This window comes from Tribolium madens, unplaced genomic scaffold (genome assembly GCF_015345945.1).
Source record: "Tribolium madens isolate multiple individuals breed KSU strain unplaced genomic scaffold, Tmad_KSU_1.1 Scaffold_19;HRSCAF=116;Tcas5.2_LG9, whole genome shotgun sequence".
Lineage (NCBI taxonomy): Eukaryota > Metazoa > Arthropoda > Insecta > Coleoptera > Tenebrionidae > Tribolium > Tribolium madens.
Window position 1 is genome coordinate 9,995,378 of NW_025400983.1, and position 24,176 is coordinate 10,019,553.

Here is a 24,176-nt window from a genome sequence, read left to right on the forward strand (position 1 = left end):
TAAATCGATGGATGTGTAATTTGTTTTACATTATCTTCATTCTTTGTTCTTTGTATTTGTACACAAGTGTCTAAGAGCTTTAGTGTCAATAGAAGAAACGGACGATTCCCACCGAACCCAACCGAAGATTTTTTGAAAAAGCTTTGTTGTGGCATAGTTTCACCACAACAAGAAAAGTTACGTTCGCCTCTAGCAAATAATTAATAAACTATGTCCATACTAAGTTCATGTTTCAAAGTTATTAGATTAGTCTAACATAAGGCGAGTTAAGTTTAGCTGCATCTAGACTTTGAAATTAATAGTTTGTAAAAAATTGTTTCGGAATAAATGAGTTTGGGCTATTTTATAACAAAAGTTAATTTCAATGCCCGCATGTCTTAACGCTTTATCGAAACTTAATTTGTCGGCAACAGTTAATGGGGGGAGACGGTGGAGAAAATAGCACATTTTATCAAAGAGTTTTGTTCTTGATTTGTACTTTTTCCTTTCTCATTATCCGTCACCTTAAAATATAGCACAGTATTATGATTGATCACCTCAGTTTTACCACATTTATTAGGATACTAAAATACCTATTTAAAATGTTACACACATACACACACATAAATTAATTGTACATAATAATGTCTGAAGCAATTAATGTTTATTAATTGAATTTTATTCAAATACTTATACTCTCTTTGGGGTGTAGATGTAAACCTGGAAACGGGGAAGCTTCTACTATTCAGTTATGATTGGTCGCTAATGCGTCATGATCATCGAGCATCCAATCAGAATTGAGTACTTATCCTTTTCTGGATTTGTCGCTGTTCTGCGAATTTCTTTAATTTTATAAATTTTTCAAAAATCAAATTATTTTATTCAGAAAAAGTTGCATATTTTACAATTGAAAAGTGTTTTGGAAACGTTTTTGAGTTCAATAAACTGGTATAAAGTGAAAACAATCGTTAGGTTCTTTAAAAATTGAAGATCGCGTTGTACTTACACAAAAGCAAAACGTTTCTTTGTTATATCTTTAATATTTTAAAAATTGCAGTCAACAAAAGATTCGGGATTTCAAAGACTTTTTACTTGAATAATTTAGAAATTCATTACTACAAACTTGTATAAATTCATTAAATCATTAGTAAGGGTATGGAATTTGTTAAATATTTTAGGACATTTTACATTTCCGTTCATTTTACAATAAAACGGAGATTAGTGAGTTTGCATAAACGCGTTTTTAAGTTAAGAGTAACTTTATTATTTATTTATACAGTCAGGGTAGTGATAAAACACGCCTCAAAGGATGAAAAGGCAATGCATTATATTTTATTTAAGTAATAGTTTTTAGTAAAAAATGAGAAAAATTGAATATTGGCTTTGGCATCTTGGCTTTTGCTTTTAGCATAATTTTTTATTTTTAGTCTATGTTTATTAAAAATTGGCTTAATTAGACTTTACGCTGCTAATTAAAATCTAAGGAATCCAATTTGCCTTGAATAAGATTGCAGTTGAATAAAAAGTGGCTTCCAGTGTTGTATTTAAACTGATTTCCAGTCTTATTAAAAAGAATAATAACTTTGCGTTCCATTTTTGCTCTTCTATTTCAATGAACCCAGTTTAAATCATTTTGAATTTTTTTCATAAATGGTACAGTTGTAGATCTTACGACAACAAACAAATGTTTTCTAATCTCTGTCAAAACATCATCCAAGAATTTTATGTAAAATTTTATCTATTTGTAAACAGTAAAAATGCCACTTGATTTCTTCCTTCTTTCAACTAAAAGCAAATATTTACTTTTGCATGTTATCGGCAGTAAAGTGAAATATTTGGTTTACACGAATGGCTTGAAAGTGTTTTGCGTGAGGTATAGTTGACTGCATATAGAAGTGAACCTCGGATAGTTGTGAAGTCAGATTCCAGTTTATATAAGGAATTTTAGTGGCTTTTTCGTGGTTTGAATGTAATTAGATTGACGTTAGGGAGCTTTCTGACGAAAGCTCTCGAGTTCGGGGACTTGAAAAGTCCTCTGCAGGATGTCTTATCTGAAGTTGGCTGTACAAAGCGATGATGAATTTTAGATGTAGCGAATTTCGCACCTGTATTCCCCCTTTCACGTATGCAATTTCGGTATGGAATTTTAAAGCAGAAACGTCCGCAAACGGAAGGCTTAAGCGATGATGAATGAGTGCCAAAACTAATATCATAATGGGGAGACATTTCTATATCTCGAAGAAACAGAACAGACAGTGGAGTCGAGTCGTGAACAAAACCTGTGATCATTTTTTATTCAAGATTAATGACGACGCCAGTGCGTCACCATAACCCGAAATCGACTCCATAAACATAACCTCGATAAAAATTGCACGAATGTTCGGTGGGGGAAAAACAGCCAAGAGGAAAATGAAATCCCGACCGGAAATTCGTGCTTTCAAGGCATCCAGGATGCTGACGAACACACCCATGAAATTTACAGCAAACAATGAAGAGGGGTCGCGATTGTTCTTACAGACTTTTTAATTCCCTACAGTTCAGGATGAACAAGTGGCTTACATAAAGACAAATATGTTGCCCGCATAACAATGATTAACTTGGGTCTGTAGGGAATGCCACCGCCGCTTTTATATCAACTTCGCAGACGAGGAGTGATGTTGAGGCCGTCGGTTTTGAAACCGCATGCATCATTACGTTATGCGCCGGATGTGTGTCAACATTTTTCAGAGAGGAAAATTCGTTCTGCTAAAGACGGGACTTGTTGCTGATAGCTACACAAAAAGACGATTTTAAAACGTTAAGTCGGCAAATTGTGACAGTTCATTATCTTCTTTTCTGTTGAAAAATACCGAGTAAAACACTGTAGAATTGTATTTACAAGATTTCAATTGCACCAATTCATTTTTAAACAGTAAAATAATAATTTAAGAGGCGAACGTAGTATTAATTATATTAACATGACAAGTAAACCCGCACTAGAACCTTATTTCTAAGAAAATGCGTTGACATGTGAATTTCAAATCAGAAAAGCAATAAGAATCAAAAAAGATTTAAAATTTGCAAAAGCAGAGCAAAATTTTACAGTAGGAGAAATTATTATTTTTGTAGAGTTGGCACATAAAATACCACTCCCAAATACCAAGCGTATTTTCATTCTTTTGCTTGAATTGGTGAATTTTGTAAAGGTACATATTGAGTCATAATGTTTTAGCTAATACACTCTAGCTAGAAGGGTTTATATTGGTTAATATTTTTTTTTATTAATTTGAATAATATTTTTGAGTGAATTTTAAATAAAAAATATGAGAAATGAAAAAATTTAAACCTTAATAACATTTAGGTAATTCGGGGAATTTTGAAAGTGTTGTAATGACTTGAAATTTTTTTGTGAATTAGTGTAAAAAAGTTCAGGGTGCGAAATGATCACACAAAACTGCTCTTGCAGGTTTGGATCATTTTTGAAGGGATTCAAATCAAAAACTAGAAATGATTCTAAAAATATGAAGCTCTCAAATTTGCTTGAGAGAAACGGTTATTTTTACGTTTTGGTGTTGAAATAAAGCATTTAAGAAGATTGGTGTAGCAGTGTCAATCATCAGGAAATATGAAACGTTGGAAATGTTAAATGGTGAACATTTATTATCAAATAACTCTTAAAATTTGAAATTATTTATTAATACAATAAACGTTCATTTATGTTTCGTATAAAGTTGGTGAGGTAAATAAACGTACTATTACTGAATATTACTGAAGCGACCCAGTTTTTCTAATTTTTACAACTTCCTTTATTTATTTAATATTGACTGCTTATTTTGTGAGATTTTGGGAAATAGTAGATTACATAGCGAGTGGGAGCTGTTTCATGTTCAAGGCCCGCTCAGCAATAAGCCGAGGTTCGATAAAACAACGGCCACCAAGGTTTGTATTTCATTTTATTCACAATCATCTTCCTTAAAAAACAGAAAACTAATAAAGAGTTTATCAAATTTTGAAAAACATGACATGTGGCAGTTTAGGTTGGGGACTGGCCATTTCCTATAAACTGTCATATTACTTATCAACTTTCCAACCTGAACCTAAAATTTCATATTAATTGTTAAATGATGTTGAAATGTCATACTTTCCAACTTTTCACGTGCAAGGTAATTTGATAATTACTTTATCATTATATTTCAGTGATGTGCGTCTCGAGAATACCAAATGCACTAAAATCGTCATCCTCATCCATGTTTAATATTGCGTAAACTTTGAGTTTGATAACTTTGTTCGTTTACATTGGTGCAACTAAGCAATTTACCGCAACTCTGATTGCACTGAAGAACATACAAATACTATTATTCGAAATTGGTTTAGTTGCGAAGCCTGAACCAAATTGAATTATACACCAGGTAAACCGACTCTGTCCATTAGAAATATTTTAATACATGTTTTACAAACTCGTAAACACTCCCTTAACTAGCAGTTGTGCGTAATTACTAATTTAGTTAAAAATAAAGCTTGAAGTCATAGCATAGTCATGTTGACGTCTTCATTTGCTTCATTTAAATTTTATGAAGCAACCTGCGGTAAAGAGCACTTGCATCGAGGAAATTTATTACCATGATTTTATAGTGCAACGTGGAGTTTGTGGTCTAATTTTGTCGTTGGGAAATATTTGTTTTTGTTTTTGTATGACAATCATGCATCAAGTTTGCAACGATGATCAAACATTACAGCAACGCGTTCGTTCTAAATCCGGAATGTTGGATAAAATAGTGCTGAGAGCAAACATTGCCCAATAGACAGGGGCATGCAAACTGAGTTTGGTGAGGGATTAATACGATTTTTATATCTGTGCAATATTTGATTTTGATTATAAGAGTAAACAGAGCTTGTTATGAATCTTTAGAGTATTTGTTGTATCACAATAAAATATAGATTTGTCATAAGATTCTTCTTTTTTCTTTTTTGGTGCTTGTCCTTACATCTGATACGACATTGATTGATATACTCGTACTTTCCGCAAGTTAACATAAATCTCCAAACGAAATGATAAAACTACGACAAACAAGAGCATGTATTCATTCCCTTTATGGTTAAGTCAAGCGTAGTTGGTACTACTCGCTTTTTCACAAGGTATGTCAAACATGAATTAATTCTATAAAAGTGGTAAAAAAGAACATTTAAATAGAACGACTTTCTCAAAGTTTTAAAATCTTATATTACGCGCTACGTCTTGATACTTATGTTGAACTTCATTAAAATTAAAGGCATGCTGATAATTATCTCGTTTTAATGAATGTTTTGTTAGTCTTGTCTATAATACAGTTATTAAATTTTTAATTGCAATTTTAATTTTTCTCGTTCAAAGCAATATGAAACAAATATTTTAAGAATTAATGTGCAACATGGGATGTTTTAAAAATGTAAGTAATGTGTAAACTGTGTAAATTTGTTTTAAAAACTTGTCTATTTTTCAGTTGGAGCTTTATTGATTTTTTAATATTTAACACCGCTCATGGAATTTTAATGCGGCTACAATCGATCGCAACATTTGTCGCATAAATATGATGTTTAGCTGTGGCACTTTGCAATTTGTCTCCGGTGGTTTCGTATTTATTTATGGATTTAATTAATTCGAGTGTTGCTTTGTGAAATGAATTCAGAGATTTTGGTGTGAATGCCAATGGTTCGTTCTTAAAGTATGCAGATGTGCGGCGAAGGCAATTAATAATTCAAAGTTTCGAATTAAAGCTTATCAGCAAGAAGCTTTTGCATCATATATATGAGACTAAAAGGAAAATCATGTCGAAAGTTGGTTCGATGTAAAACATTCTTTATTAGTTCCAAAGAGCGGCTGAAACGCAGCCATTAGTATGGCCGAGCATTGTGCTAAAATGTCAAGATTGAAATCTGAATTATGTGTAAACTCACTTTAGTTATAAAAAGCCCGTTTCGGCAGCGCCATTAATTAAGGATTTTTATTTCTGAAACAATTTTCCTTGAGCTCTAAAAGAATTAACACGTCATTTATCTTTTTCTTAAAAGCTCCAAACCAAAATAAAATTGACGACGCGATTAAATGGAATTATATCGGAAACTCGGTGGTTTTTAAAGCCGCATTCCTGATCCCCGTCTACATTGTTGTTAATAACTCACCAAGCTTAGCTTGTCTATTTCTGTCAACACGGATAAATATTCAACTCGACTAAAAGCTTCGATTAGATTTGCAACAGCAACTAGCGCATCTAAAATTAAATGGGGTCGTTTTAGAACTAAACTGTTTACTCGGTGACATAAAGTTTGCTATAATTAGGACGGGGCAAGAGACTATGCCTGGAAATTAGTTCCGTATTGGTCTGTCACTTGTGGATTAATGTGCGTACTTTGGGATTAAACGACACTGCACGAAATTGCTCTCAAAAAGAGACACTTAATTGAAATGTTTCAAACGATAATAATTTGTGACAAACTTGAAACTTATTTCATGATTTTATCTCAACGGTCATAAATATTTTTATACTTACAGCACAGAAGCGTTACTTCGATTAGCTGTTACCGTTACCGATAAACGATAATAACGTTACATACTTATTTCTGTCTCTAAATTACACATCATGTATTGAAAACGAACGTAATAAAATCTTAATTTATGAATATTTTTAGAAAGTGTGGGAGAATGGAAGTTAAACTTGTCCATAATATGATTACTTTTATATCTCCATAAATTCAAGTCAAGGAATGAAGCCTGAAAGTATCGAATTGTATTAAAACCTTTCTTTCATAATTCAGCAGCTGATGTAAAGTTTGAATCATCTCTATTATACCCATTCATTACGTTCTTGAGTGCAATGGAAAAGAAAACCATTAATTATATTCTGCAGAAAGTAATTCTTTTGCTATCATCCTGCTGGTGCCAATATATTGGGCGAAACACGTGCATTTTTGTGAATCGTGAAATAAGTTTCAGAAAGTTTTTTAGTGTTACACTGACTAAGCAACACACTTTTCCCTCCTTTATTATCCCTTGATATGTTACCTTATCTATATTGTCTAAAATTTGCAACATAACTTACACCATAAATCTCCGACTACTTTAGTCGGCTTTCTGCAAACTACGCTTTCATAAAATATGTGTAGAGTAAAAAATAGTACAATGCAGATGCGATACTCTGGCGGTAAAATTATCGTACTCTGTGCAAGTAATAAACTATCAAATTTAGTTCACGTCAGCGAAAAAAGCTCCATTAGGTCTTTAATTAACATTTTTTTGATATTTTTTACATCACAGTCATCAATAATGCACAAGCGTGAAACAATTTATGAATAAATTAACGGCAGAATTTGCAGCTAGTTTGCAAATAACAATTTATGGCAAACTAAAATGCAGGAAATACAAATTGAAGTCTTTAAAATAAATGTAATTCTGATCGCCGTTGTTTCCTCAACTCGTAACCAGTGATTGTAACTTCCTATTTTCTTGCCAACTATATATTATTTTATTTCATTGCTACAATCTAACTTCCAGTTTTTCGATTTTCCTCAGTGGCAATACAATTTTAAACTGCAGTTCCTCTATTTCATAAAAATGTCATATCTGAATTTGTTGTTATAGCAAGTGTAGAGATTTTCAATAAATTTAAAAAATACGGATCTAACAAGTGCGAAACCGATTCTTGGAAGTATATAAAATTATTTACAAGTGGGCATTAATAATGCTTAAATTGATAATAAAGTTAAATTAAATTCTATTTCAAATATCGTCATTATAACCAACCAGAGTCATAACTAAAATTGCTGAAATGCAGTATGAGTTAAAATTTCATCACGCTCCTATTAGGATCCATGTTCTGACATAAATTTTATTTCTCCTTTCATATTTTGCTCGTAAGTGATGTTAATGTTACACTTGCTAGGTTTAAAATGTTTTACTAACGTAATTTCATATTTAATTTACTATATCTACATATCTATAGATAATAACATTTTTTAATTGACAATTATACAAAATGATACAAAGATTTCTCCTATCAAATTAATGTTTATTCTTCGACACTATCAAAATTTACGATTTTTCTCCTGTGTAAGGAAGTTTTGACAACTGTTTGGCATTTCTCAATACGAAACCTCAGATTATTTTTAACAGATTTAAAGCAATTTTAAGCCTTGTTGAGTCTAATTCGAAGAATAAAATGTTGTATTCAACTCGTTTTCATGTAAATGAAATTATTCCACCTCGTGGATGATAAACCACTCGTTAACACTCGTGACTTAAAAATCCACTCGTGAAATAAAGCGTTCGCTTTACACTCAAACTCGTCGAATAAATAACTATTTTTTAATTCAGTGTGAAAAAAGTGTATAAATTGTATGCAATTATTTTTCTACGTAACATTACATTTCAGAAATTTTTTTATTTTTTTATTTATTTTTTTTTTAATTCTCATACGTTTTAATTTTTCAACTTTCAAGTTCATCAGGCTTATTTCTAATGTTTGAATTTTAGATTTTTTTGTTAAATTTACATGTAGTTTTCTCAATTTGTTTTTCAGTATTTTCAGGTCTAGTGATTTACGTTTTTGGGCTTACGAATTTCTTCAATTTTTTTTTAATTCCAAACTTTTATGTAATCAATTTTCAGTTTTTTTTTGAGCTTTTTTTGTTCTGAAGTATATGGTTTTACGTATTAATTGGTTTTAGATTTTTAAGTTTATTTATTTACATTTTTTAGTTCTGATTTTAGAAATTTTAAACTTTGAAGTCGAATGTTTTTTAAATTTATTATATGTTTCTGATTTTTTTTTGTAGTAGTTTTTATGCTATTCAATTCAGGCTTATCTAAATTTTTCAGATTTTTGGTGTTAGTAATCTCGAATTACTTAAATTTTTGGTCTAAGTTAATTCTAAGATTTCCAGTTGTAGTACATTTCTACACAAATTGTTTCAGAGTTTTTCAGATTATTAGCTTTTTGGGTTTTTAGACTTGCAGATTCAGGTTTTGGATTTCGAGTTTTTTTGAGTTGGATTTTTGGTTTTTGAACTTTTTAAGTTTTGTCTATTAAGTTTCAAATTTTAGTTTTGACATATCCACAATCCACTAGTGTTTTTCAGTTTGATTTTTTATCTAAAATTGTAAAAAACTGAATATTATATGATATTAAAATAATATGGAACACTAACAAAACTGTCTATCTGACTCTTCAATCTGTTAAAAGTGGCTGTGGTTACAACAAGCACCACAATGTACGTAACTTAACTCTTAAAAATCACTGAGCAATCATTCAAGAAACACAGTTTGCTTATTCAATATTTTCTTAAAATTTCTTTCATCTTTCTACCTCTCAAGATGTTAGCTTATGCAAATGATGGTATTTTATCCGGCAAAGTACACTATAAATCCCAAGTTAAAAAATAAAGTACAAACTCTCTCATGCCATGCTTAAATATTTAAAAGTTTGAATTTTTTTCTCTCGACATGCCTTATCGAATTGCTTACACAAACTTAAATATTCTCTTTGATTTATAACAAAATTGTATAAAGTTGGTTTGCAGACGTTGCGTGATTTTTCAATTTCCTTGAATATACAGAAAAATTTCTACAAACAGGTATATTTAAACTTTTGTTTATACTGTAGAAGCAGTTTTCCCCTTCAAATAACTAGTTTCATATCTTTGTTTTTCTATAAATAACACAGTTCTTGTTTTAATTGTAGTTTTTGGCTAAATGTCAACAGCGTTTTCAATTATCTTTCGTTAATTAAGACATAAATTACGTCGTAAAAATAATTTGAGTAAATTTGGAAAGTTTCAATTTAATAGCAGTCTCCTCTCCAGGATCTGCAGAAATCACTTTTGTTGTATTTATTTTTTCAGCTAACTTTTCAGTAAGATTACATCCTCGAGCGATATTTTTGCTAACATTTAAGTGAAATTCTGGGTCAACTGTCGTTCTGAAAGATCGATGATTTTTCTTATTTACTTTTTGTCTTATGTAACAAAGTTCTTTGTTAATTTGTGTAAACGTCTGGTGTTCCCCTCATGACGCCAGAACTGTCAATCCTTGTTAACTCAATTGGCAATGTCGAATGTGCAAGTGTGATTGAAATTCCCTCAAGCGGATAAGAAGGCATTAATGTGAATATCGACCTGAGAAGTTTGTGGAAACGAAACGATTTTCTCGTCGCGAATCGAATAGAAATTCAAATGTCATTAATTCAGAAGTTTGCGTTTATTCGATGAGAAGTGCTAACTTGTGATTTGCGAAATTAAACCTCGGCACAAATTCCAATTTCGTCCCCGTATCATGGAAGCTATGTAAATTCCATTGTAATTTCACCCGTAATTATATAGCGCTCGTAAAACTCAGCCCCGAGTGCGGGAAAAAAGCGCCGAAGCACGTGCAGACGTTGGCTAGGTGGTAACAAGTTTCTTGGCACACAGATGATACACAATATTTGTTTTTCTAACTTACAGCCGTGGAGTTTAGCTTAGAGGAGTTTGTCTAACAAAGTCACTTTTTTAGCATCTGTCGAGGGTGTAATTGAAATATCCCCTCGTATGTTGTAGCTGAGTTAATTAGGTTTCGCAGAGATGAGGGCTTCTTGCACCAGATGGTAATGGACTTGGAGCTAATTATACAGTAAAGACACTATATGCACTATTGTGTTTGTCATTGAGGCGAGAACCCTCACAATCTCATCCTACAATAATACCGCCTTCTAAACAAATACCTCATCAATGTACCACACTGGACTAATCTAGGCAACAAAACAATGGAAGCTTGACTAAGAGAGATAATGCCGCATGAATGAACACAATCACTAGAGCAAACCAACAAAATAAAAATTTGGTCGGATAATAGATCCCTTTAATATTAGAAGAAAGAATTTTTTAAAATTTAGCCAGACCTATAGAACAAGTTGTAATAAAATTTTAAATTAAATTAAATTCAAGTATATCGGTAAAATAAATTAACACTGTTGAAAAACCCTTCTTCGTTCTACCACAGGTACCAACCACATGGGTGTATCGGGGCGGAAGCACCCATTGAAAATAATGTACTCTTGCTTAAGGTAAAAAAATATAATAATAACTTTTAATAATTTCGTGTTTATTCTAATCTTTTTTCAGTAACGTTGAATTCTTTAAAATGAGTTTTAATGTTAAAGGTAGATTAAATTTTCTATTATATTTTCTCCTTCAAGAAAATGGATCAAATTCATCGTTTATGTTATTTTATTTTATTTTTCCATTTTTTAAATTAATACAAATTAAGCTTTTTATATATAAATCAGTGCATGGATCGGATAACTTGTTTATTCAGCTTCACTTTGCCTTTTTTATGTTCTCTTTACGTTAATTTGTCGCTGAGATATTTGACGTTTAATGAAAAAGGATCTTTTTGTCTTTGATGGCAACTTACGATCGCACAGAGAATATAAGGGTTATTTCACGAGTAGTCAACAATTGTCGAATATTTTTATGAATGGTCATTCGCTTATGAATACCATGACGTGTATCACGAATGGTATTCGCGAACGTAATGACCAAACATAATTTTTTTGCAAAAGCTCCCAAAAAACGAATCACACCACTTATTAACTAAAAAAAAAATCGCCACCATAGTAACCAAATTGACTTTTTCGCCCGGAAAAACTTTTGGGGACTAAGTACCTAAAATAAAAATTTACGTTCAAAAGACTCATTTTAGGTACTCAAATGAGTTCCTAAAACAGCTATTTTTGGAAGTGTTACAAAAAAAGAGTTTTTCCACTTTTTTTTTTACAATTTTTTATGTTAAATCTAAAAAAATCTAAAAAATTAAAATAATTTTTTTGATATTTTCAAACCAAGACTAACTAATTTTTGAGACCATTTAGCTTTTGCATATCTAGTATAATTTTACTAATCTCAAATTAATTGCATGAATTGTTGCTACCTCCAAGCTGTATTCAGCACTCGATTTACCAACGTTCATTCAAGTAATTTTTTAAATTGTTTCCGAATTTTTTTTTTCTTCTTTAGCAGCAGTGTATTATTTCTCAAAACTTAACAACTGGAAGCATTTTGCAACTTTGAACATGTACTATTTTACTTTTTATTGTACACATGCATTAACCACTTTTGATTTTTTTACTGTTATTCATTGATTTTTTCTTTAGTACTATACGAAAAATTATATTGTTATTAAATGCTCTAAACATTAAACACATAAAATTCAGCAAAATATAGAGAAGAAGAAATCGTTTTTTCTCGTGATTGTTCCCAAGCCATGTAAGTTATATCAACATAATATGTATACCTAGAAGATCTGAAAAAAAAATATGTCATTTGTAATACAAATTTTGTATTGCTTTAAAGACGATTAATTTATCAAATTTTTTGTTTATACACTCATTGAAAATATGAAAAGTCGGCGCTCATGCGTTCTCCAATACAACTAATTGTTTTATTTATTGATATTTGTTTGTCTTGAACTCTTGAAATCTTTTTATTCAATCTGCTTGTTTAATTTACGATTCCTTAAACCCTCTTCTGATTGAAATATTTAATTACGGAAACAATTACTTAATTTGCCCCTCATCACTTTAACTAAACGCTGACCTGTCTCTTTTCCAGCTTACTCAGAATGCGTGAACGTACATTTCGAAAACAAAGACGGAGGCTTCTTCCTGAAACAATCTCCTCGTCAGCATTTCATACCGGCACCGGAACTGAGCGGCACTTCCTCCACCAACGGATCTCCTCTCTCAACCGATCGCTTCACGGTGTTCCAAAGCTCGCAGCCAATCTCAGTTCGCGCAACATATGGCCCTTTCAGCACGAAACAGACCGTACCGGCACGGTACGTGGTTCCGGACCCTCTACCTCTCAACACAACAGGTGAGTTAATTGGGGATTAATAACCGCGAAAATTAACACTCTTGGTGTCGATTAGGCCCCGCCATCGACCTGCAAGACCTCGCCACCCACCACTTGGACATGTCGGCTCATATCGTTCGGAATGAAATCCCTCGAGACTCCCCCGTTCTCCGTGTTTTATTTCACACGGGAACCGATCCGGGTGGTCGCAGACAAATTTTGTTAACACGCCACCACCAACGTGTGTGCATCGTCCTCCACGCCACTCTGGGAACTAGACCACCCCTCCATGCGGCTTGCAGTCCCGATGGCGAGGATGGGGTGTGTTTGGCGCAAATTACGATACCCCCTTCGTGGTGGCCACCTTTACCGAGTCCTGATAAGGATGGAAGGCCGGGCAAGATCACGAAAACGCCCCCAAGATTGGTTCAAGTGGCGTATTCGGTGATGGAGCCGAGGCCTGAAGATGCGGAAGGATGTCATCCCAAAATGCAAATACAGCCATCGACGGTGTTAGGCAGTGTGCCGCTTGTTCCTCCAAAAGGTGCCTACAAGGAGCTGAAACTGACAGATGCTATCATGATGTTATTGCCGCATCCGCCGTTGTTTCCCAAATCTAGGATGCACGTCCCGGTTTTCATTGACAAAGAAAAGGCGAAAATGCTCACAGCGATTGTTATAAGGTGGGTTTGTATGAGAATTTATTAGCTACTTTTTTAATATTTCTTCGGGTAAAATTCTCTAGTTTAGAGCTTTGTGTTTATTTCTGCTTTTAACTATTCAAAAATCAATAGATACTCTGAATATGCTAAAATTAGCTCACTCTGATCGATTCTCCTTGAACATGAGGCCCCATTATTACTTCACGACTACTCTGCTGATTGACAGGTGAATCAAAAGCACTCCTCTTCTTAATTGATTGGAGAGCATTCGAAAATGTGAGGAGTGAGTCCTGGTTTTATGATGTTTTCCGCTGAGAGTTTTCAATCAAATTGCCAAATTAAATATGTGGGTTCGGATAAGTAAGCAAGTTTCAAGGTGTATTTTAATGGTGAACTTCTGTCATAAAATTGATTTTTTCTATTTGAGACCAAATTTTGTGTCTAAAATAATTTCGATCACGCAGACTTTTTACAAGTCAGCAAAGATTTTTTGACACTTCATTTATTTTAAGCTACGCAAATTTGTTTGGAAAAGTTATTAACAACTCGTAGGTTTTATGAGGGTTATTGAAAAACTGTATGAGAAACATCAACGAAACTTGCTAACATCTAAGTAAGTCAAAAGTGTTAAAGTGAGTTACGACCGTTGTGTGGAAAACGATTTTCACACCGCAAATAAAACCGACACAGAGTTGCTACATTCATGTAAAAGTATTTACGATAAGAAATGTTAAAATAATGACGTTAATGGTCTTTTTATGATCGATTTTACGATTTGCATTGTTCGGTTTTAATGCTCTATTCGTATTCAGACTTGAGGCATTTAGTCGCCGTCTATTGTCTTTAAATTGGGAGTTCATAATTGATCGTTTGATCACTCTTTCAATTTCGCATAACATGGGAATTTGAAAATAAAAGATAATGAAGCGAACTTTTGTTATGCAGACTTTTTTAATGGAAAAATATTTGTCTGTATGAAATATGGAAATAATATGGAGCTACTAAGAGCAACGCAAATCAATTGTGGTTTAACATGCGATGTCTGGGCAAAATCGTATTTAGTCATGAATAATTTGTTAATATAATTTATAACTTTATATGCAAAAACGTACATGCTTTCCGTTTTTGTTTCCGTGTTTCCGGTTTCAGCAAACATTTTCATTAAAAAAGCCGTTGCATTATTTTGAAAACGAGCCAAATCATTGAACGTTGAATAACACCTACTTTAAACAATTGCCAACCATTTTATACAGTTTGAGGAAAATATGGTGCGCTCTCTTTCTAAAATAACTTGAGTGGAAATATTAATATTAAAAATGCAACAAAAAAGCCTTAAAATTTACTAACAATATTTAATTTAACACTACTAACACTAGGTTTGTTATGGGATGTTAACCAAACTGTTGTAAAATGAAAACAATATTTGTATTATTGGACAGTGTGCTTTTCTAGTTTTTGAATAAAAAATGGATTGTTTATGTTTTACGCTTTTTAAATTACATTTTTTCTCTCTCTTTGGCACGTTAAGAAAAATTTTTTAATTTGTAAATCGTATTTTTAAGTTACGACGAACTAAGTCAAATAAGGACAGAAAATCAAAATACATTCAGACAAGAGAAGAAATAAAATTTAGCGTTTTTTAACAGTTTTTAATTGTAAGTAAAGAATTCCGATAATTATTAAGTCACAAAAAATCAGATTTTGTAAATATTTTTATAAATTTCAAGAAGTACTGTTTTGTTTATAAGAGTCTCACTGCGGAAAATAGTTGAAGCCATAGGAGCCTCGCTTGGAATTGAATGTGAAACAAGTTCAGCTGAAATTTTTGTATGAAAGTATCGATTGAGACCAATAAAAAATCCGTTAAATCAGTTTTGCTATAGAATCTCGAGTTCGCTCTTTCTATGAAGTTTAAAGCCTCGACAAAAAATAAAAACTTGTATTTCTGGGGCGCCGCTTTAAGAAAGCAAATTCCCGTGCCTTGATTATCAATGGTTCCTTTGTGTCAACAAAATGCGGTAGCAGACGCATTAATCAGGATAGAAACGCCGTGCTTGGCACACGAGTTCACCATTTTAATCACAGTATATTCAATTAAAACATGACAGGGACACGTTTAGTCTCATTGCTATATCATAAAGTTGATTTATGACCGGTTGAAATTCCTGTCAAAAAATTCGTCCCATTTCGAATTAAAAAAATTCCATCAGTCGATCTCAAGCTTCTGCAAACGATTCCAACATTGCTGCTGTTCTAGGTATATTAAACAGAAAATGTAATTACGTTTTGATGATGTGACATTTCCAGATGACGCACTCGGTAAGACACGCGTTTTAGGGTAACTTCACGACGATTCACATAATGAACGCGAGTTCATTCAGAGATAATTCATTTAAACCTAACTTGGTTATTGATTTTTGGCAGTTGTACTCCTAGAAATGTGGCAAAAGAAACGAGAAAACTCAATTTATTTTTGATTAGACCGCGTGTGCTACAACATGTCAAGAAGGAGATAATTCCTTTGCTCCATAGAACTAATTATTTTCTCGAGAACACATATTTTCCTCATTCTTCATTTACTTGTCACCAAAACGAAGCGAAAGCGGTTACAACAGGGGAATTTAATTTGGTACTAGTGTCGTCTGGATTAAATCCAGGTTTTTTAAGCCTGCGGCCAGGGAGATCACGATCGAGTCTAATCCTCTTGGAAAAGTATTTTTTCTAAACTATAAATTAAAACAAGTTTGTGCCGCCTGCGATGTAATATTTTCCGGCTATAAATTTCTCGCTAAATTATTCGCAACATCTGTGCACCTGATTTCCAATATTCTCGCCCTGCTACCTATTATAGTTTCTTCCACATTTCCTGATCTTTAATTCATCGAGGGTTTTTTCCAGTTTTCGCATGATTTTAGTCAGAACATAATTTCAGGGATAAATTTCTAAAAAAAAGCAAAATTAAAGTGTCAGTTACGTGCTCAATTGGCAATGTCGTTACTTGTACACGTCATTTCTCTTCCCTTCCGAGTTATACCCGACGAAATGGACTTTTGTTTTTCATTGCAGCCCCGAAACGGGATTAGTTTCAGGAACTTTGTAACTCCACAATAAATTGACGAGTTACCAACGAAAGGACTTAAAACTATTGCAGTAAAACATCTCATTTGGCAGCTGGGATGGAAATTAATTTCGAATTTTTGCCAAACTTTATAACTTGGCTTTTCTTCCAGCGGGTGCAATCATGCATTGGCGAAAATTTCCTTGACACCTCGTTCGAAGGCACTTTTTTGCATAAATTAGAGCTACAAGTGAGACAGGGCAAAAATTTCAGACTTGATTATTTGTCTTTTCTACACTTGGCTGGTTCAGAAGCTGCTCGCTGAGTAAATCTATCTATAAAGGAAAACATTCACATTAATTTTATCTTTCAAGCGATGAGAACCCACGATAAACTGCAATGATAAGATTGAGTTTTTCTTGGGTAATGCAGAAATGTTACACTCGGAATTTATTCCAGTTTTTAATTTTAAAATGACGTTTTGTAATGGCATGTTCAAATAAGATAAATACACACATGTAAAAACTAGTACAAAGTTAGTTCCATTTGAACGAAATCTTTGGAAAGATTTTCTACAAAAGATTTATTTCATTGGAGGATGGGATGAGCTTTATTGTATACCTAAATGTGAGAAGCTATGATTGTTTCTTTTTTTCTTTCTTTTTTAATAAAAACTATTGCCATACCTTTCTATAAGTGTAGAGCAGAATCTTACGTATATACAAGACATATTTAAATTTTACTGCGAATTTTTTTCTTTTTTGTTGGAACTTTTTGTGTACACGTAACTTTTTAATTTTACTATCCAACACTGAAATTCATATTTAGACGAAAGAGTGTACTTATTGCGAATTTGAAATGTGTTTTAATTTTTATTGCATGTATTTTGAGAAAATCACACTTAATATTCTGAAAATAACTTCTCTTGGCTCAGTGTCTTGTTCAGAGAAAAAAACTTTTTAATTTTTTTCCTGGAAAATCAAATTAAACCCCATTTGTAAAATCGGTTTTACTTTCTCGTATAATCACATTTTTGTATTTTTTTATTGATTTTTAGAAAAAAAAATTAATAAATTTGTTTTTATTTTTAGGGGGTTTTAATTATACTGTTGCTGGCATTTTGTAAAATCAGAATAATAAAAAAGGATATAAAATTTTTATTATAATTAGGACATAACTTTTTATTTTTGTTGTACACCTACTGAAATTAGTAATCTGATCCTCGCATTATTTTTATAATCTTCGAGTCACGAAAGATTCTTGTAAAATCTTAACAGTGTTTAGAATAAAATTCCTTTCTGGAAAATTATATTTTGTCATTTCCCCTTTTTTCCATTATAGCCTACTCTTAAAGTTCTCTTAAAAAACTTGGAGAATATAAAACACGGTGGATTCAGTAACTTCGGATGATATATTCAAGCAGCGACAGTGCTAATTGAGCACGTAACAGTCATTTTTTTTTTCCAGTAAATTTATTGTGGAAATATGTTCCCTTGCCTTACCCTTAAAAAATAGTGGTGCTTTGCAAGATTTGGAGCGGATAATTAGATGAATTATACGAGGCCGGTTACGTGCCCTCTAATTTGTACCTGTATGTCGTTGAAGGTCCCTCGAATGTAAGGATAATGAATAAGGTTGTGGTTTTGTTGCAGAGGGAGGGTGAAGAGCGGCGTTCGTTTGTTGGAGGCGGCATCGGCAGGGGATCCGGCCTGGAACATGACAGTGGATATCAACCCACGACACACCGGCGCTTCGGTAACTCTGGTTCGGAGGGAGCCCCCAGATGCGGAAGTTAGCAATTCGGAGGGAGAGTGAGTATTTGCGAGAAAATGTCATCTTGGTGTATACCACAATTTGTAAAGAAAGCAATAGAGCTTCCTGGTTGTTTAATGAAGTTAAATACTTTAATACATTATGAAGATAGGGGCTGTGGACGTGAGACTTAGTGATTTTATGACCTTCATTCTGTTCTCTCGTGATTCCTCTATAGCTCCCAAAGGATTACCGCCAACGTTGCGGCTGCGACCAAGAACAGAGTCCTTTTTCAAAGGATCATGGTCATAAATACATATAAAGTCGAAGTTAACTCGACTTTGTGAAAAGTAAATACAAAAGCTATCGCGTTCATGTCGAACTTTGCGAAAGGGTCGGCATTAGCCTAATTTGAAAAATTGTTCTCCGAAGCTTTCGAGCTTTTGATGAAAGCGTAGAGAAAGTTTCATGTAATCATGTGTGGGCAGAACTGGCAGCTGAGAATTTTTCTGCCATAAATACAGACTTATTTATTAATAGTTCAATATTTTGAAAAAATAATAGGATTTTTTTGTTCAAACGAGCGACCCTTTTAGCTTTGCCTTGTCGCATCTAAACCCGGTTTTCGTCTCATTCTCGTCGTGTTATTTCCAGTGTAACGGAGCTATTTACGTGGTTGATCGAGGTGGGTGAGGACGATTCGGAGCCTTACGAGGGTGCGAGGATTGTGTGGTCGGCGAAATTCGAACCTCATCAAGACGAAACGGATAATGGGGAGATCCATCGAACGGAAGGCCGAAAATCCACCACAAGATTTGACGTTCAAAAAGACGACATTCAAGCCGTGGTCCCCATCAGCAAGGTAAGTGCTTCCGACGTCTGGTCCAGGCCTATATTCAGCCAAGTGCGAGTCATTTGCATGTTTACGATGTGAGAGCAAATGGCCCGCTAAATAGGCCATTAGCAGCCGTCAACATGTATCCTGAAAAAATTTCATCCGAGCTGAGATTTATGTCGTGTTGTGTGATTAAAGTGGGGTCTCGTGAAACGGGAAAATTGAATTGGTTTCATTACAAAGTCAAAGGTTTTTGATGTGTTTGAGTGTAAAAACAATACAGGCAGAGTCGTGCAAAAGTTTCTCGATTAGTCTCCAAAAAACAAAACTTTAATCATTCATTTTCTCTGCTACTGTGCTCGAGATAATATTCCTGTCATCAGTATAATCAGGTCTTTTTGCATCATATTTTCGTCATTTATTATTCCTTATTATTAATGTCTTCATTTAAAAAGTTGCATTTGTTAAATAGATAAACGGCTGGTATTACACAGTAGCAGATTCCATCAACTTTTCAGCACAAAATGACTTTTTTCTGAAAGATTTTCACACGTACAAAACAGTGATTTATCTTATTTTTCCGCATGTTTCCTTGAGCGCTTTTTGTCCTTATGATGTTGCATTTCGAGAAAGAAATCAATTTTAGTTTAAAATAAATTCGTGCACAGTGGACTTAATTAAAAAAAATTGTTGCGTCCGCAGCCAGATCTATGTGAGCTTGGGGAAATTGCGGTTTGTTGGTGTAGATTTAATGAATTAAAATTGGTTAATTTTCGCTTGGGAAAACTGTTGTTAACGACAGACATTTTCAAAAGTTGAAATCCAGGGCATTTTTTAGCAAGGAGATAATTGTACTTTTATTTTTCGCCTGGACTGTTGTTGGAGAAGAAGAGAAGAATTAAAAAGTTTCTGATATAAAATTTTTTAAATATCTTTCAGTATACAAAGTTTTCAGCGTTCCAAAAAGTGTTGATTACGGAAACATTGTCTAGACTATATTTTGTGGAAAAATAGAACTGCTGAAGCTTTTTTAACTTTTTTTACGACAAATTTAGGACAATACAAGATATCTATTCTTTTTTTTAATCTTCAGACAATTTTGTCAACAGTAAAAATCTATTGCTTCTTTTATTGTTTCAGTAACGAATAATTACCGATTTGCGCTATATATCCTTTAGCTATTTACCGTCAATAATCACTCTGCATTTCAGTTATTTTCCAAATTTGCGTATTTTAATTCATCATCTGTTGTTTTATTTTTAGCAGATAATTCTTTTAAAATTGTTGAATCACTTCAATTGACTAATTTTCTTGAAATTTGTAAGTAAAAACTGTCTCTGAGACGTTTGAACTTCCTCTATTAGCTGGTTTTTGTTTTATATCCGGCAACATTCTGATTATGCGGAAAATTTAAATTCTTCACCGTGAGGCTACACTGCATCGTTGCATAGGAACGTGAGGTGCTTTCTTCCACCAGCAAGCAAATCCGATTGCGAAGCTCTTGAATAAAACTTCAAAAAGTATAAAACGAAAGCTTTCTATCCGTACAACGAATAAAAACCAAGAGCGTCAGTTGTGCTTAAAGGCGTTATAATTCCCGAATTCCTGTAAACAGTGTCGTTTCTATTCAATTATTTACCCCTCACTACGGACGGAATATTAACCGAGCCACATTAAAACGTGTATTTCGCGTAATGGCCACACATATCCGTTGCAAAGCAAGGCAATCTTGCAAGTGGTCGTTTATTGCCGACATGTTATGCTAAAAGTTCTAATGAAGTGTTAAAACGGGCGTATTGTGGGACTCCGCCCTTTTCCACTTACTGCACTAATGAAATTCTTTCACATATTTTGAGGGGAAAACGCGAATTTACGGTCAACTTGTTGTTGTTTACTCTCAAGTTTTATTCCACGAATCAATAATTTGGATTGAGGAAGTTTCCGACTGGTGGTTTGTCATGCAAATATTGATGCACATTAATTTTTAGCCAGTCCTGATTCGACCCTTATTTAGTATTCCCTAAACAACTAAACTCCTACACTTACAACTAATAAAAGCAGAAATTGTATAGTGGGTCGAGAAAAGTGTGGAAATGTGACTAACTCTAAACTGTACTCTTGAGTAAAATAACATTCGTTGGTATAGAACATTACATAGAAGTGCATATTAGCATAACAATGAGAACAGTTTTTGGGCTTCTTATGCTTCAAAAAATAATACACAGTGGCGAAATCGATTTTACTAGACTCTGTGTTCTATTTTTTAGAGATTGATACTGAAATGAACATTGAACTTTGTGTTTGAGTGTTTTACTTCAAGCTTAAATGCGAGTACTTAGCTTTGATTTTGCTCTTCATATAGATAGACCAATATGAGATATATTAAAAAGAAATAGTGGACTGCCATGATATTTACTTTAATCTACACTGAGAGAAACAATCATCTGGTTTTAATTTATTCAGCACTGTGAAGCAAATTTGATATTGCTAGCAATGAAAGGATTTTAAAGATTGTACGAGTAATTTAATGATGCCGGTGAAAATTGCAGCAAGGTGTATTAAAAATAAATAACGATTAGTGTGGCTGAAAGTGAACATTAAGTTAATAAAATTTCATTATTTGAAAATTATCTCTGCTTTTATTTTTGCGGCTCTGGATTTTCACAACGCCTTAATGCAATGCAGAAGCAGTGCCAAAGTTGGTAAACTTGTCTTTTTATTTTTGTTCCACATTTTATAACATCTAAGAGATGAAAGACTCTAGAAAATATAATAAAGCAGGAGATTTGAACCTATGAGCTATGAAAGGTTTGTGGCGTTGAAAGGAAAATATCATTTTTGATATTGGGCCACATTTTCGGTAACAATAAGAAAATAACTTGCTTTTATGGAAAATTGGGTATACCTACTACATATTAATTTAGTTGGATTTTGTATATTTTAGCGAAAATGAAGTTGCGGTAAATGTTCTATAATGAAATTTGATGTTTTGTGTAGGCCTTTTTGTTCATTTATATCACATCCTAACAGTTGTTATTTAATTCGGAAATCATTTGTATTTTCTATAGCAAAATCGATTTTTATTTTCAAATTTCTCCAACTACTTATTAAAGATTTTTTTCGTTAGTAAGTAAGTTAATTTAAATTTCAGAAAAGAAAATGGCTAATTAGCTCCTAGGGCGGTAGAAATTTTACCTCCCTCATCTGTAAAAACTATAGTACAGTTGGAGACAAAATACTTTGGTCGTCAATGTCACTTGAGTGACATTAAATTGTAAAGCATGCTTTAGGACTGTTAACCTTATTTTTAGCTACTGTCAGTCATAGTTGACAAGTTGGACATATTTTTGATAGAAAGATATAATAGCTGTCATTAATTTGAAATTGTCATTCATTAAAGCTTGAATCACATTTAAGTGTCAGAAAAGTGACGACCAAAGTATTCTGTCTCCAACTGTACACAGGCTAATTTTTATATTTTGTAGGGCTTACATTAGAAACTTTACAATTTTCATTCTTGACTTGACTAAATTATTTTCAAAATGGCTAAGCTTCCAGAAATATGAGAAATTGGGGCCAACTTTTAAAATAGAAACCATTCATTTTAATTTTTGAATTTGCTATTTCTAATTGTCATAGTTTTGACTAATTTATTCTGCATTTGATAACCGACGGTTCAAAGAATCTTCTAAGACAGTTCAAAATTGTCAATTGTCAAATATCGAGGCTAGTCTGTCTTTTAGAAAATGACAAACAAAAACAAAAACGACTTAAAACTTTTTTTTTTGATTGAATGAAGCTATTTTTTTTTCAATGGCAATCGAAAGAACATCGATTTCTATGAAAACTTTTATCAACATGTCCTATACCTAATTCTTGCAATTTTTGAAATAACCACGAAAAACGTATTTTGATTCTTTATTTTCATCGTTATCGATTTTCATCGATTTGCAAAAATTCATACATTGTTATGTGAGGATATTATGTATTGAAGGCGAGACAGGCCCTTTAAATTATTCTATCGTTTTGCTGTAAATAACAAGTAGAGTGTATTTTCCTCCTTTGTAATGCGAATTATTAATATAAAAAGAAAACATGTAAAAACTGAAAAACTGTTTTATTTCATTGGTTAAGTTTATTTAAGATATACACAAATCTACAACATGGTCCAATCAAATTTAATTGTTTAACCTCTTTAAAGCCTCCAGTACTTTGATTTACCGAAATACCGTGCGATCAAAAAATAAATAAATTAGAGTAGGCGTCGATTAAATTCTACAGTTGGCAACACATTGGCTGGGTATCTGGGCTGGAAATTTTCCACACAAACTGAAAGTGAAAATGACCATTCACCGTTTTCGTCTTGTACAGCAATAAAAATTTTCTTCTTTAAAGTGAACATTATTTCACTCAAAAGCAATAAAACGCAAACTTGTCCGCTGACATTTGATGTCAGAAATCAGGATTACCATCTGAGGGACTTATCACCGCCTACTCCAATTTATATTTTTTTGATCGAACGGTACTTTACTTAACTCCTGTTCCACAACGTCTGAAAGCTTCATTTTCGAATTACAAATTTTCCTTGCTAATTCTGGAGAAACTAGTTAGAGAAGATTTAATTTAATTTTATTATTTGTATCCCGCGTTGATCCTTCAAGGATTATTTCGACCAAGTTATGTCTGTAGTTCTATGATAACAGAATTTGGCATTATTTTCCAAAAACACTTTTATTAAATTTATCAGTTTTGGATGCTATAATATTGATTTTTCCATATTTTTACGTGTCTGTTTTTAGGGCGTCATATGAAGGGTTTCCAATAAAGCAGTTTCGAAACTTTTACACTAAAATTAATTGTCTTGAATGACCTCCAAGATACTTACGCAAGAACAGGAAAGTCTAGTCGAATTGTTAAAATCTTTGTTCTATGTATAATATTTTAACAGTTTTGAATATAATTGGACAGCTTGTCTGACTAATAAAGGGAGGTCGAAGTAGGTTCATTCAAATTATTGCTCTAATCACCCACAGAAAGCGTTATATTGATC

General features: G+C 32.9%; 1 protein-coding gene across 1 annotated transcript in view; it reads left to right on the plus strand.

Moving 5' to 3' along the window:
• The window catches only part of LOC123012084 (transmembrane protein 132E), a 52,853-nt gene that overhangs the window by 12,464 nt on the left and 16,213 nt on the right, over positions 1-24,176 (plus strand). Inside the window, exons 2-5 of the mRNA XM_044409872.1 lie at positions 12,577-12,840; positions 12,896-13,502; positions 18,192-18,350; positions 18,946-19,153. Of these exons, the coding sequence (XP_044265807.1) occupies positions 12,577-12,840; positions 12,896-13,502; positions 18,192-18,350; positions 18,946-19,153 (1,238 nt within the window). The remainder of the gene's footprint in view (positions 1-12,576; positions 12,841-12,895; positions 13,503-18,191; positions 18,351-18,945; positions 19,154-24,176) is intronic.